Source organism: Oncorhynchus nerka, linkage group LG21, assembly GCF_034236695.1.
Source record: "Oncorhynchus nerka isolate Pitt River linkage group LG21, Oner_Uvic_2.0, whole genome shotgun sequence".
Lineage (NCBI taxonomy): Eukaryota > Metazoa > Chordata > Actinopteri > Salmoniformes > Salmonidae > Oncorhynchus > Oncorhynchus nerka.
In genome coordinates this window covers 28529118-28543731 of record NC_088416.1, presented here as the reverse complement: position 1 = coordinate 28543731, position 14614 = coordinate 28529118, and the positions used below count along the sequence as shown (strand labels likewise).

Sequence of the window (14614 nt, the reverse complement as noted above, 5' to 3'; positions counted from 1 at the left end):
GTTCCACTGGATGTCTTAAGGTGAACGCACCAATTTGTAAGTCGCTCTGGATAAGAGTGTCTGCTAAATGACTTAAATGTAATGTAAATGTATGTAAATGTTTGACCCAAGTTAAACAATTTAAAGGCAATACTAATAGAGTGTATGTAAACTTCTGACCCACTGGGAATGTTATGAAGGAAATAAAAGCTGAATTAAATCATTCTCTAATGTTCTGACATTTCACATTCTTAAATTAAAGGGGTGATCCTAACTGACATAAGAAAGGGAATTTTTACTAGGATTAAATGTCAGGAATTGTGAAAAACTGAGTTTAAATGTATTTGGCTAAGGTGTATGTAAACTTCCAACTTCAACTGTAAGTGGTGCACACCTCCAGTCCTTGAGGGCACCAGTCCTGTTTTTTGTCTTGAATTCAACAATGGGACTGATTTCTACCTGGGAAAGGAGGTATTTGCACTCTCCAGCTAATCAGTGTGAAAAATCTAATCAGCACGACTGTAGAACTCAAAGACCAGAGATATGCACCCCTGAGACAGATGGTTGGCTTTGTCAGTTGTTGTTTTTAAGTTGTGCACTTGTTGGTCCCACTTACAATGAACAACAACTTCAAGGCCCTGGGTTATTTGCCCCTCATCTTTATAACAACTTAACAACAAAAACAAGTGCATGGCAATCCTCTGCAGCAAGACAGCATATGACATGGAGTGATTTCAACAGTTGATTGGTTAACTTGCTTTGTGATTGTATTTCAGCCAAACTTACATGCGCATGGACTGGAACGGACACATTCCTCTTCATCTTTGCCCGGTAAGGAAGATTCCCTGTGTGCATGTGCAATATATGTATAGATGTATGTTTCTATAGTGCCTATAGAAAGTCTGCACCCCCTTGAACTTCTTTCACATTTTGTTGTGTTACAAAGTGGGATTGAAATAGATTTAATTGTATTTTTTTGTCATTGATCTACACAAAATACTCCATGTCAAAGCGAAAAGAAAATTCTGCAAATGTTTTCAAATTAGTAAAAGTTTAATAACTAGAATATATTTGTTGCATAAGTATTTACCCCCTTAGTTTAGACTAGCCATTCCTCTGTCCCCCGTACGTACAACATCTGTAAGGTCCCTCAGTCAAGTATTGAATTTCAACTACAAAAACCAGGGAGCTTTTCGAATGCCTCATAAAGAAGGGCAGTGATTGGTAGATGGGCAACAATAACAAATCAGACATTGATGATTTTAAAACAGCTACAGTTCAATGGCTGTGATGGGAGAAAACTGAAGATGGATCAACAACATTGTAGTGACTCTACAATAATGACCTAAATGACAGTGTGTAAAGAAGAATACAAATATACAGAATACAAATATTCCAAAACATGCAGATGTATGCAACGAGGCACTAAAGTAATACTGAAAGAAAAAAAACGCAGCAAAGGACTACAATTTTTGGCCTAAATGCAAAGCCTTATGTTTGGGGCAAATCCAACACAACACTGAGTAACTGCCTCCTTATTTTCAAGTATGGTGGTGACTGCATCATGGTATGGGTATGCTTGACATAAGCAAAGATGGATGAAAAAAATTAAGTGGCCAAGTTACAGTTTTGACTTAAATCTGCTTGAAAATCTATACAAAGACTTGAACATTGCTGTCTAGCCATGATCCCCAACACCCTTGACAGAGCTTGAAGAATTTTGAATTAATAATTGGCAAATATTTCACAATCCATGTGTGTGTAACCGATGTGAAATGGCTAGCTAGTTAGTGGGGTGCGCGCTAATAGTGTTTCAATCGGTGACGTCACTCGCTCTGAGACCTTGAAGTAGTTGTTCCCCTTGCTCTGCAAGGGCCGCGGCTTTTGTGGAGCGATGGGTAACGATGTTTCGTGGGTGTCAGTTGTTGATGTGTGCAGAGGGTCCCTGGTTCGAGCCCAGTTAGGGGCAAGGAGAGGGACGGAAGCTATACTCTTACATGTGCAAAGCAATTATGAGACTTACCCATGAAGACTCACAGTTGTAATCACTGCCTAAGGTGTTTCTAACATGTTGCAACACTCAGGGGAGTGAATACTTATTTAATCAAAGTATATGAGTGTTTTATATTTCATGAATCTTTGCCAAATGTTAGAATTTTTCTTCCACTTTGACAATACAGAGTATTTTGTGTAGATCGTTGACAAAAATGTGTCATCAGTCCCCACAAACACATCGATACGTTATGATCAATGTCACTTTGGTGTATCTGCGCATGCATGTTTAAGGGTTTATTTGTCTCTCTGGGCCAGACTTTGCTGAGGGCAGCGTTGCTCAGCTCCGAGGCTCGTCTCCTGTGGCGCCTGTTGGAGACTTCTACATCGACCCAAAGGCGGTCCCTTCTGTTCGCCCCCTCCGCTCTCAGTCCTTCCAGACCACGTCAAGTACGTACCACACTCCAACCCCAGAAAAACTGTCTGGCTGCTCACCGTCAACCACAGTAACAAAAACCTTTCATTTATAGCTGGAATCCTTAATAGGTGAAACTGCCACGTCTGTTTGGGATGTTACAATAACAAAAAAGTAACTGCAAACAACAAACACTGTTTTTTCCTCCTCGGACATCAGACTTTGAGTCTTATACTTTCAATGCTTATTACAGTAGTAGTCTGAGTAGCGGTGTTGATATACTTTGATATTGCCAATCGGGTGAGATAGGCAGAAGAAGAAGGAAAGAAGATTTCCATTAGAAACAATAGGCCTTCTGGCAATTGGAGACAGAACATGTGATACACTATATGGGCATAAGGTTATTCGAACAACTGGTATCCCCACTCAGACACACCCACTCACCTCTAGTGTTCAGGTTTGCTGTAGAGCAGAGTGCTATCAGCACTGTGTGTCACCTCCTCCTCTCAGGCACCCTCTCTTATTCTGTCTCTCTCCCCCCTCCCCCTCTCTCCAGTTGTTCTCTCAGAATGTTTACTGGCCGATACAGTGGGGATTTTCCCACTGTCTCAAATCTACTGAGAGTTGCCATTCAGTCTGTTTTAACAGGTGCGAGGTTTATGTGCAGCTGCAATGTGAAAGAGGAGTTTAGTGAGTTACATAATCCATTCATCATTGACACGTTTTAGCTTTTGTTTATTTTTGTGGTCTGTAATTACCTTTGACACTCTGGGCGGTGTCAAATTTCCTTCTGACTGACATGCCTTGATTTCATGGGAACCTGTGCTTAACTGAGCTGAAGTCGTGCTGTGGAATGATATCTCTGTCCATTGGTAAGATTGAAAAAGGAAGGAAGTATCTACATTTATGAGAGGAAAAGCGAATGTAACCAATACTGTGTCACTGTATCTGTATCTGAGTGAAAGTAGGTCTTTCCTCAGGTGGTCCAGTTTGATTTATGTTGTAAATAACTGATTGGTTACTTTATATGTGGTGCTAGGCAGAAGGGAATGATGTCTACATAACATAAACTCTTTAGTCTTTATTCTGTTTGTGGATGGAATCCATTCAACCAGTCATAAGTCAGATTGTTTCCCTACTTATGAGTCTAACCCCAATATTCCTTATGCGTCTTCCAGGTTCTTCCCAGACCTTCCACCCGCCTGCTTCCCATTACCCCCAGTATTCCCACCCCGAGGCCGTGCCCCCCGTGATGCCCCTCAATCAGCTGCTTCCCCTGCCCCAGCAGTACCCCAAGCCCCCTATGTCCCCAACACCCACTTCCCCTTCCCTTACCCTTTCACCCAGACCTCCTCAAAGCCCGCCAGCGCCCCCCTCACCCCCGAGACCCTCCACCGGGTCCTAAGCGACTCCAACCTCTCCTCCTCTTCCCCATCCCCTTCCTCCTCCCCTGCCAAGCCGGCCACCCCAGGGCAGCAGCAGGGGGGTGAAACATTACCTCTGAAGGGTGAGGTAGTGGGCAGTACCCCTCCAGCCCAACAGCAGCAGAACCCAGGCATGTGGCCCCCCAACAGCCACAACCAGCCCCTCTTTTCCCTGGCCAACGTGTTGTCCCTGGCCATGAGCGTGGCCCAGTCCTTCATGCCCCCCACCTCCATGCCCAGCGGTCTGAACCCAGCCCAGTCTGGCTCCTACCACCCCTCCATGTTTGGCCCTCCCCAGCTGATGCCAGGGGAGGGCCCCTACCCACCCCAGGGCCAGATAACAGCAGGCCAGTATCTGGACATGTGCCAGCAGTATGCAGACACCCAGGCTCTGCACCATCAGGGCCTGTTGAAAGCCAACGTAGCCCCAGGGTTACCCCAGCATGGCGGGCTAGTGGATGAGACTGCTTTCAGGCAAGCTGGCTCCAGCCTCTCTCCTCCAGGATCCAGGGTGAGTCCCCAGATGTATTGCCAGCTGGGGCCCAGGGTGGGGTTCCAGGAGCAGACAGACAGCTCAGCCTCCACCTCTATCACCAGCTCCCCCTCCTCCTCAGCTCCAGCCAGCCCACAGAGCACCGTAAGTCACTTAATAAATATGTGCTCATATACATGTAGATGAAGTGTATACTCTGGGATATGAATTTGCTTCAACCTGTGTTGCCTTACCTTTAAAACCTCAAACCTGTTCCTCTACAATGTTGTCTAGATTACACGTGCCTGTAACATGTTCTTGCACAGTGTATTATAAAAGTACTGAGCTGGTAAAGCTTAAAGAATGTTGTTATTTTACCCTGCAGGTGTCTTCACCCAAGCTAAGAACCTCTTCACCCCTGGTGGTGTCAGAGTCGGGAGCAAACGCTGCCAAAAACAGACTGTCACCTATCTCTGAGGGTAAGCTCTCTCTCCATGCCATACACCTTTTCATTGTGTATGCATTTGGCATGATGAGCTAATAATAGTCAATCACGTCAATTCATTTTTAATTAATCTACATTTTTAAAACACTGTCTGTTTCCAAGGCAGCCGATATGTCAGGAAAAAACACATTGTATTTTTGCACCTGCTGTGTCCATGGCAACTTAATATACGATACTGTGGATCATTAATTTATCAATTCACTTTTTACTGTGTACTTGTATGACCCCAAGGTACTCTCTCAAGCAACATGACTTAAATCATTGTACAGTTAAGTCTGCCCCCCAAGTGCCCAACCTGTAGTATGAACTTTGATGAGAAATACTTTGTTGTGTAGATGAGTAGGCTGGCTTGATGTCAATGACTCTTTCCAGACACCATTATAATGGGTGTCAATTACGTACCGTGACATAACTCTCGCTCTCCCCTCGCTCTCTTCTCTCTCTCTCTCTCCCTCCAACAGAGAAAAAGCCTACAGTTACCGTCGGCCGTTTCCAAGTCACACCCAGCAGAGAGATCCCTGCAGCCTCCGCTAGCCCCGCCCAGGATCCTCCCCAAACCCACCCACAACACCAAACCCCGCCCACAGTCACCGTTAGCACCAGCCCTTCCTCCCGGGACAGTGAATCTGATACCAGCACCGAGGAGCAGGGGGGCGAATCAGAAAGCAGCGTTAGCACCTTAACCGTGTCCCCTCCCCAGCGATCCCCCGGCGGGCCCCTGTGTAACCTAGACATCGCCCACTCCTTGCCTGGAGGCCCTAAGCAGACAGAGCAGGAGGACCAGCAGGAGAGTGAGGAGGAGCCCGACAAGGAGCCCGACAAGGAGCCAGACAAGGAGAAGAAGGAGGGAGAGGAGGATGAGGAGGAGGAGCTGAGGAGAAGGGGGGGTCGGAGGCTGAGCCTGAGCCTGTGGGAGGGTACAGCGGGGAGCCCCCAGTTCAGTGGGAGCAACCTGAACCAGCCCTGGATGAGCTACACGCGCAGCGCCTCGTATGTCAGCAGTGACGAGACAGAGAGCGAGAACGAGGATATGTGCGAGGAGCTACAGGAACTCAGGGACAGGTGAGTGGAGGAGAGGAGGCGCACCATTTCTGTTTTTGAAGTTAAGTCTCTGAGGTTGTGAACAAACACACAGTCAAAGTAGAAAACGTTATTCCACCAATCAAGGTCACCGGTTCCTCCCCAGTCAAAACAAACGAGTTATGGCCACACTGTTGATAGGAAATAGAAGTGTGTCTTTATCACTCTAGTTGAATTAAAAATACTTCTAAGAACTGTTGACATCAACATGTGTAATAAGGTCATACGCATCGTCATTCAGTGGAGGCTGGTGGGAGGAGCTATAGGAGGATGGGCTCATTGTAATGGTTGAAATGGAATCAATGGAACGGAGTCAAACATGCGGTTTCCATATGTTTGATACCTTTCCATTTATTCCATTCCAGTTATTACAATGAGCCTGTCCTCCTATAGCTCCTCCCACCAGCCTCCACTGTCATCATTAGAGCATAACATAAGGTTTTAAACATTCTTAGAACTTGGTTTGTCAACTCCAAATGGTCATTAAACCTAAATGATCTTCCAAATTCACGACCTGACTGTGAAAACACAAACACCAATTCAAGCTAACTTAATAAAACTCTTCTTGCCCTGACCTTAACCATCTTCTCCAGAAAATCTTTCCCTGTCCCATTCACTCTCTCTTGTATTCCCTCCTCCTCTTTCTTCTTCTCCCCTCCCCCTCTCTGTCCTTCCTCCCTTCCTCTCTCTCAGGCACCTGTCAGAGGTGCAGGCCCTCCAGCTCACTCAGAAGAGGGAGATTGAGGCGCTGTATGTGCGGATGGGAAAGGTGCCTCCCCCTGGCATCGTGTCCCCTGCTGCCATGCTCAACAAACGCCAGAGGCGCCTCTCCAAGAGCGGCAACTACCAAGGCTTGCGTAGGAACAGCCTGCAGAGACTGGATATACTGCCCCCTGCAGGTCAGTTGGTATTGTAGATGTTATGTTGCTGTCTGGTTGGGAGTTCGTTATGACTTAGCTATTCCCTCCATGTCTTACAAACACAGGGATCATGCGTAAAAACTCAGTCAGTGGCAGCAGCAGTGGCTCTCAGGAGAGGTCCAGTAAAGGGGTGACCTTTGCCCCCGACTACAACCGGATGGTGAGCAAGCACCCTGTCTGACCCATGATCCCTGAACCCTGACCTTGTTAGTCTGAACAATAACATAGAACATTTTGACAGGTGTAATCCTTCTAAAAACCTGTGCAGTGATGAAAATAATATGTTAACGTAGTCACCTTGGTTTTTCTTTGTTAACCTGCTTGGTTACTTGGTGAACACACTACGCCCTCTGACCTCTAACCTCTCTCCTACTAGTGAGACGTGTCTCCCTGTGTGATCCGGAGAACTGGGGGTTGGGGCTGGTAATACTGTGGCCAGCCGCCTCCCCTCCCAACCACCAACCAGGAAGAGAGGGAGCCCAATGATGATCAATACGTTGCCCAGCCCAGTGCTGAACAGATAGCTCCCAGCCTGAGCCTTGGGATGGGGAAACCGAAGACATGGGCCTTTTCTGAATTGGATTTGCCCAACTCCTGCGTCCTCTTTCCTCTGTCCTCTCTCGTCTCCTTTTGAAAAAGGTCATTGAGGAGAGGTAGCAAGGAGAGTGAACGAGGACGAAAATGGGCTTGTAAGAAATTAAACTTTTTCTCCACTCAGGCAAATGACGTTTACAGGGGTGGATCCCAAAATAAATTTGTAGAGTGATAAAAACAAATGAAGTTAGTTGTTCAATACATTTTATAGATACAACTATAAGTAGCCTATTGTTTGTAAACAATAAAACGTGCATGCTTTTCTCCATCAACAAAACAAAAGCTGATTCAAAGGGGGTGTGGCAGATTTATAAGTTCTTCCGTGAAGGACTCAGGTAGGAGACACATGACTATCATCTATGAAAGATGGCTAACAAGGAGGAAGAACACTCTTCTGTTCGCCTTGACCACTTATGAGTTTCTGAGTCACGGAGGAGAGAGGACGAAGGAGAGGTTGGAGGACGGACTTTTTCCCAAATGAGAAAAGGCCATGGTCATCCACATCACTAAACACTAACGACGATGGATAAGGATCCCATTGTCAGAGAACCAAAGCATCCTGTCTGCCATCTGGTCCATGTGCAATACCATGAGTTAGTATTGTGACACCAATCCAAGGATGTCACCCTCCTCATCTTAAGGATGCTAAGCTTATATAGCTGTGTGTAGCATCAGGTCAAGTGGAAAGTGAGCATAGGAAGGCTAATTGTGTGTGTTTCTGCGTGTGCTCTTATGCGGTTGCTGCCTGTGCTAGCCCTGGAAAACACTCGTCCCAGAAGCCCTGCTCTCTCCTGCACCTCGTCATCCAACTGCTGCAAGCAGGAACTCCTCTTAATACAATATGACCCTATTCAATCCGAAGTGCTGAAGATCTGCTTAATGTTGAAATTGACAACTAACGGCCATGTTCCTGCGGTTGTGGAGACTGCATTCACGGTAAACGCTGCATATGTCTGCTCAATCGGAAAAAGCCTTAACATTTTTATGTGGGTCATCTGCGATACTTCGGCGATATGGATCAAATCCAGCCCTAGCTAGACAGTGTTTTACTGTCCAGATGTTATGAATCAAGAGATAAGATAGCTTTAGCAGGATGAGATGCCTTCAAAACAGTGCCTTTGTAGGGTTTGTAATATTGTTTCAAGTTGGTATTTGAAGGGTTTGCAATATTGCGTAAGGAATGGGATGAACAAATATGCATCTAATGTATTGACCGGCAAGTCAGGTCAGCAGTTTTCCATTTTGCAGCTCCGCTTACTTGGTGTGCCGGGTGAACTAAATCAAGTACACCTAAATAGGAGTCAATCCAAGCTGCCTGCAAGTATCAGCAAAACAACAGAGTTGTATTTGGTGTAAACAAATGTTCATGAAGCAACACAAATCACACATGGTGCATGAAAAACTAAATGTCACTTTACTGAACGTACACTGAACAAAAATATAAACACAACATGTAAAGTGTTGGTTTCATGAGCTGAAGTAAAAGATCCCAGAAATGCTCCATATGCACAAAAAGCTTGTTTCTCTAAAATTACATTTGTTTACATCCTGGTTAGTGAGCATTTCTCCTTTGCCAAGATAATCAATTCTCCTGACAGGTGTGGCATATCAAGAAGCTGATTAAACAGCATGGTCATTACACAGGTGCACCTTGTGCTGGGAACAATGAAAGGTCATTCTAAAATGTGCAGTTATGTCACACAACACAATGCCACAGATGTCTCAAGTTTTGAGGGCACGTGCAATTAGCATGCTGACTGCAAGAATGTCCACCAGACCTGTTGCCAGAGAATTGAAACATTCATTTCTCTGCCATAAACCGACTCCAACTTCGTTTCAGAGAATTTGGCAGTACATCCAACCGACCTCACAACCACCTACCACGTGTATGGCGTTGTGGGGTGAGTGGTTTGCTGATTACAACGTTGTGAACAGAGTGTCCAATGGTAGTGGTTGGGTTATGGTATGGGCAGGCATAAGCTACGGACAACAAACACAATTGCATTTTATCGATGGTAATTTGAATGCACAGAAATATCGTGACGAGATCGTGAGGCCCATTTTTTGTTAAGGTATATGTGACCAACAGATGCACATCTGTATTCCCTGTCATATGAAATCCATAGATTAGGGTCTAATGAATTGCTGATTTCCTTATATGAACTGTAAACCAGTAAAATCTTTGAAATTGTTGCATGTTGCATTTATATTTTTGTTCAGTATACAAACACTCCAGGTCTTATAATATACTACATGTTGTTCATTTGTTACTCACTCTCTATGGCCTAGTAGTAAAGATACTGCGTGTCACTTATCAGCCTTGATTTTTTAAAGCATAGAGTGGACGCTTATGCTTTAAACATGTATTTTATCTACTTAATCTATGGATTGATACAATGCACTTTCCATAGGGGTCGTTCACTATTAGTATTGAACAATTGCGTCCCTATAAATAATAGCGGGGTAAAGATGTATAGTTATATATTTTAAATCGGTATGCGTGCCTAGCATTTAGTGTTGGTAATTATTTGATTCATGACAAAGAACTGAAGCTGTGAAGTATTCTGAGCTATTTGCCTTAAAGTATGCAGATGGGGAACGAGTGTAGTAGAACACATGAAATATATTACTCCGATTGTGTTCTTCTAAATCAAGACCTCAACAGTAAATATACAATGAACTCTATTTTGTTGTCAATCATGTTTCTAGAAAACATACTGCCATGCAGATTCTGTGCCTTTACCATACTTTTTTTTAACCTTCCAAGCGTGATTGTTTCCTAAATCGTATTTGTAAATATTGCTAATAAAATGACTATTCAACATCATGCACGGTTTTGAGTTCTCTTTCCCTGTACCGTTGATGTCCAAAATCATCACGCATTGACTTTGAAAACTCAAAACTGATACACCGTCAAGTAAGTGAATCATTTATTACACACTAATCATCTGATTGCAGCTTTACGTTTTATTTCATTCTATAACAACATCCGAATATCATGGAATAGCCCAACACGTAAGCTTCTCCTATATTACGAGGCCAATTAGTTGCACAAGACACAAACATGTAATATTCTTAAACAACCTCTTATTATATAACAAGTTATATTATATTCAGAAACCAGTTTGCAGGGTATCCAGGTCAAGAGCATGTGCAAGGTTACATCAATCTCTACAATGCATATTGAAATAACAGAAATTGATGGGAGCCTCCACCTTTCAAAAACAAGTGTGTATCTTTTGGGCACAGTTGCTTATGGCAGATTGACAGTCCAGTCCAGTGTGAGCTCAGCTCCTGTGCATGGTGAGGGAGTTGGGAACATCCCTAAGAGTTGGTCCCGGTCCTGGGGCCTCTGATGTAATTGATCTTTGCCTCGTTATCAATGTCCTCCATGATCCTCTCCTGCTTCACTGAGAGTATAGTGTAGCTGACTGAAGACAAGAAATGGTTAAGGTCACAAAACCCGCAGGAGTAACCTTTGCCTTTTTCCTCTCAAAGAGCATTTCAGTATATTTCTGAGAGTTGTGGTTTTCATTACAGCACCATATTGAGTGCTGTGGATCCTTTTAGAGCAGTGAGAAATGATAAGACACACACACACCACAAACAAACTAGCTAGGAACCTATTTGGTGACCATGACATGCTAACATTAGCAGCTAGCTAGTTATAAGCTATGAAAACTATTGCCTAGTCAGACCATTACCACTGTTCCAAATGGCTGAAAGGCGTTACTTAGATCATGTAAAGCATAGACCAGATCATTTTCGACCAGGGCTATAAAGTGAAACCATTTTGGTTGCATATGCTCCTAAATATTTTGTTGTGCGACCTGCCATTTTATTTCGGGAGCACCGTGCACCTAGAGAAATAATCACACAGGCAATAATTGTTGTAATGATTAAGCTTCGCTGTACTGTTGTACAAGTGTCCTGGAGATAAAAGTGGGCGTAGATTCCTTACTGTCATGACTGCACCATTACTACAGAGACAAATGTCATAGATTGCAAATGTCATGAATTGACTATACATTCCCAAACCAGTTCGCTCTTACAGACAGTGTATAATTTTCAATGTAATGTAAAGTACTTTAAAGTATTTTTACTTACGTTTTTTTTGTTGGTATCTGTACTTTACTATTTATATTTTTTGACAACTTGTACTTTTTACTCCATACATTTTCCATGACACGCTAAAGTACTTGTTACATTTTGAATGCTTATTCCAATTCACACACTTACCAAGAGAACATCCCTGGTCACCTCTACTGCCTCTGATCTAGCGGACTCACTAAACACAAATGCTTCATTTGTAAATGATGTCTAAGTGTAGGAGTGTGCCCCTAGCTATCTGTAAATAAAAAAAAAACAGAATTGAATAAGGAATCTGAAATGATTTATACTTTTGATACTTAAGTATATTTGAGCAATTACATTTACTTTTGATACTTAAGTATATTTAAAACCCAATACCTTTAGACTTTCACTCAAATATATTTTACTGGGTGACTTTCACTTGTCATTTTTTAAAACTTTTACTCAAGTATGACAATTGGGTACTTTTTCCACCACTAAATGTACCTCAAGAGGTAGTACTTTCACACAATGTAGAAACTTAATATTCCACAAATGACTAATTTCAATGACAGGATTTTGTATCAACATTTTAGCTTTTTATAACAAACAAATGTCTTTATAATTTATAAAGGCTCAGAAGTAGCTAGAAATTAATATAGGTACAATATAGACTAAATCTCAATCAATAGAAAAAAACATTCTGGTGCTTCTAAATGTTATGATCCTAACTTTAAATCGGGTGCACCTGCACTACCAATGAACAATGTAAATTTAAAGCCCATTTTTCTACCAACCTACTTTCCGATACTTCCTCAATTCCTGACTTGCAAGACGGCGCATGTCTTCTAAACGTCAATGGCTAGTTGCAGGTGGTTTGTTAGAATTGATAAAATAATTGTTTTTTTTTCTCCATTAAGTAATCCAACAATGTGTATGCTGTCATCTTGTCTATTTCAAATCTTCTCATTGATTGAGACAGCTGGGTGTCCACCCCAAAGGCCCTTATATCAGGGTCGTAACTTTGGTTTTAGAAGTGGGGGGGACAAACAGCCTACCCAACCGCACGGACGCATGGTCCTAAAGCACACCATTGCTTTGTTCTGTATCACATTTCAATGATACAACTATGGGGGACAAAAATGCAATTTCATTATGTGCCCCCTTCCCAAGTGAAAGTCGCACCCCTGCAATATATTGACCAGATGCAGAGTGGCCGCTCTAACAATTAAAATAAATGTCTTAAAAAAAAATGAAAGGCAGACAGGAGGCGGCAAATCAGGTGGGCATATGCAAGTGAACAACAGGTACAACTCAGAGTGTTTTTAATCTAAGTTGCTGGGATGTCATGTCCTCCTTATATCAGTACACTCGTACCAACCTATGCTTTACGAAACCTTTATTCAATGAGCCATATGTAGCAAATAAGCCACTACATTTTTTGTTAACCAAATTCGACACATATTGATCTCCATACAAAAACTCCTCAGGTAGTCAGCAGAAAAAAAGGAAAACACCACCAGCTGGAGAAGATTTGGGCTCAGTTATCAGTCTTGCTTCACCTCTTCCTCTCTGACACTCATCTGTCTCGATCAATGAGCGTTAGTGCTAACTTGGGTCCTTAGGATGTCCCTACCCTTTACCTTAACTTCAATGTGGGGTGGTGACATCCCAAGGAATCCAGATTGCAAGGACCATCAATGAGAAGATTTGAAATAGACAAGATGGTAGTGTACACATTTTTGCTTAACTTCATGGAGAACAAAAATTGACATAATAACAGAGCATATTCTAAATGTAATTATAAACTGGGTGGTTCAAACCCTGAATGCTGATTGGCTGACAGCCGTGGTATATCAGACAGGTATGACAGAACATGTATTTTTACTGCTCTAATTACGTTGGTAACCAGTTTATAATAGCAATAAGGGTTTGTGATATATGGCCAATATACCACGGTTAAGGGCTGTGTCCAGGCACCTTAGCTGTGGTATATTGACCATATACCACACCTTGCTTAAACAACCCACTTGCAACTTGCCAAGGAAATTTAGAAGACATGCGTTGTCTTCCAAGTCAGGAAATGGAGGAAGTATTGTCAAGTAAATGTTTGACAAATCTGTGCTACGCTTTACACTAACTAAGTAATAAACGCTATCATCCAGCTGGAACAGTAGTAACGTCAATGGTCCGATTGAGATATGTAAGACACCCTAGATGGAAGGATACACATGCCGATGACAAACGCCCCGATAGCTAGTCCAGTTATGCGGTTGCGACTACGTGTTTTTAGCGCGTTTTTCTTCCAATAGTCGAGATCTTGTCTTTTCCTGAGAAGTTGCTTCTGTGCCGCTGTAAGTTGCTCCTTTGAAGCGATATCTCCATCTCCTTCAGCCGCCATTTCAGTGTTGTTATGTGTCTGATAGAAGTGACGTAAGTTTTTTTTTACGTTCTTTGGTTTGTGACTGTACTGGACAGCCCAACAACTGGTGCATTTCCGCCCTCTAACGTTTTGGAGTAGCCTACAAAGCCCACACATTCTGGCTGCGTTCCAGTACGTTTTTATTGCAGTCGCGCTGCGCAGATCACCAATTAGTGGAAAGTATACTTCACTCCAGCCATTCACAGTTCGTTAAAATTATATTATTCTATCTAAACTTTGTCTTCAAAATCAAATCAGATTTTATTGGTCACATACACATGTTTAGCATATTTTATTATGGGTGTAGCGAAATGCTTTGCAAATACTTTCAAAACCTTTGGGTAATGATTTGCAGCGTGATTATTGTCATCATTTTGTCAATTTAATTAATCCTCAATCATTTTCAAGGTAAAATAAATAATTGCAAGTGAGGACTTGGTGGGCTGTATATTCTTTAGGTTTTTACTTCGTGTGTTCGTTCCTGTGTGCTGGTAAGGGCACAGATGACAGACAGGTAGGATTCCAGTTGAGGTGGTTTAATAATGCAGAAGATGCACCAACACAGAACAGCACCGCACAGTGTATGTAGTATGAATGGGCTAAGACACTTAGTGGTCTGGCATCTTGCTTTAACCAACGTGTGTGTGTGTGTGTGTGTGTGTAACACAATGAAATCTAACTGGTGGGAAATGACAAGGATGGCTGGAACTTTCTCTCACTACTGATCGTATTACTCTTAC

General features: G+C 42.9%; 2 protein-coding genes across 2 annotated transcripts in view; one reads left to right on the top strand and one right to left on the bottom strand.

The window, feature by feature from the left end:
* The window catches only part of LOC115110365 (serine/threonine-protein kinase WNK4-like), a 70581-nt gene extending 60373 nt beyond the window's left edge, over positions 1–10208 (top strand). Inside the window, 9 exon segments of the mRNA XM_065006511.1 lie at positions 756–810; positions 2290–2421; positions 3565–3681; positions 3684–4447; positions 4668–4761; positions 5249–5849; positions 6561–6766; positions 6853–6947; positions 7164–10208. Of these exon segments, the coding sequence (XP_064862583.1) occupies positions 756–810; positions 2290–2421; positions 3565–3681; positions 3684–4447; positions 4668–4761; positions 5249–5849; positions 6561–6766; positions 6853–6947; positions 7164–7166 (2067 nt within the window). The 3' untranslated portion in view covers positions 7167–10208.
* A 120-nt stretch (positions 10209–10328) lies between these two features.
* Positions 10329–13900, bottom strand: LOC115110397 (cytochrome c oxidase assembly factor 3 homolog, mitochondrial). Its single transcript, XM_029636006.2, has 2 exons — positions 13682–13900; positions 10329–10812 (listed from the first exon to the last, which is right to left on the bottom strand). The coding sequence occupies exons 1-2, from the start codon at positions 13851–13853 to the stop codon at positions 10706–10708; spliced, it is 279 nt and encodes a 92-aa protein (XP_029491866.1). The 5' UTR covers positions 13854–13900; the 3' UTR covers positions 10329–10705.
* Positions 13901–14614: the final 714 nt, after the last annotated feature.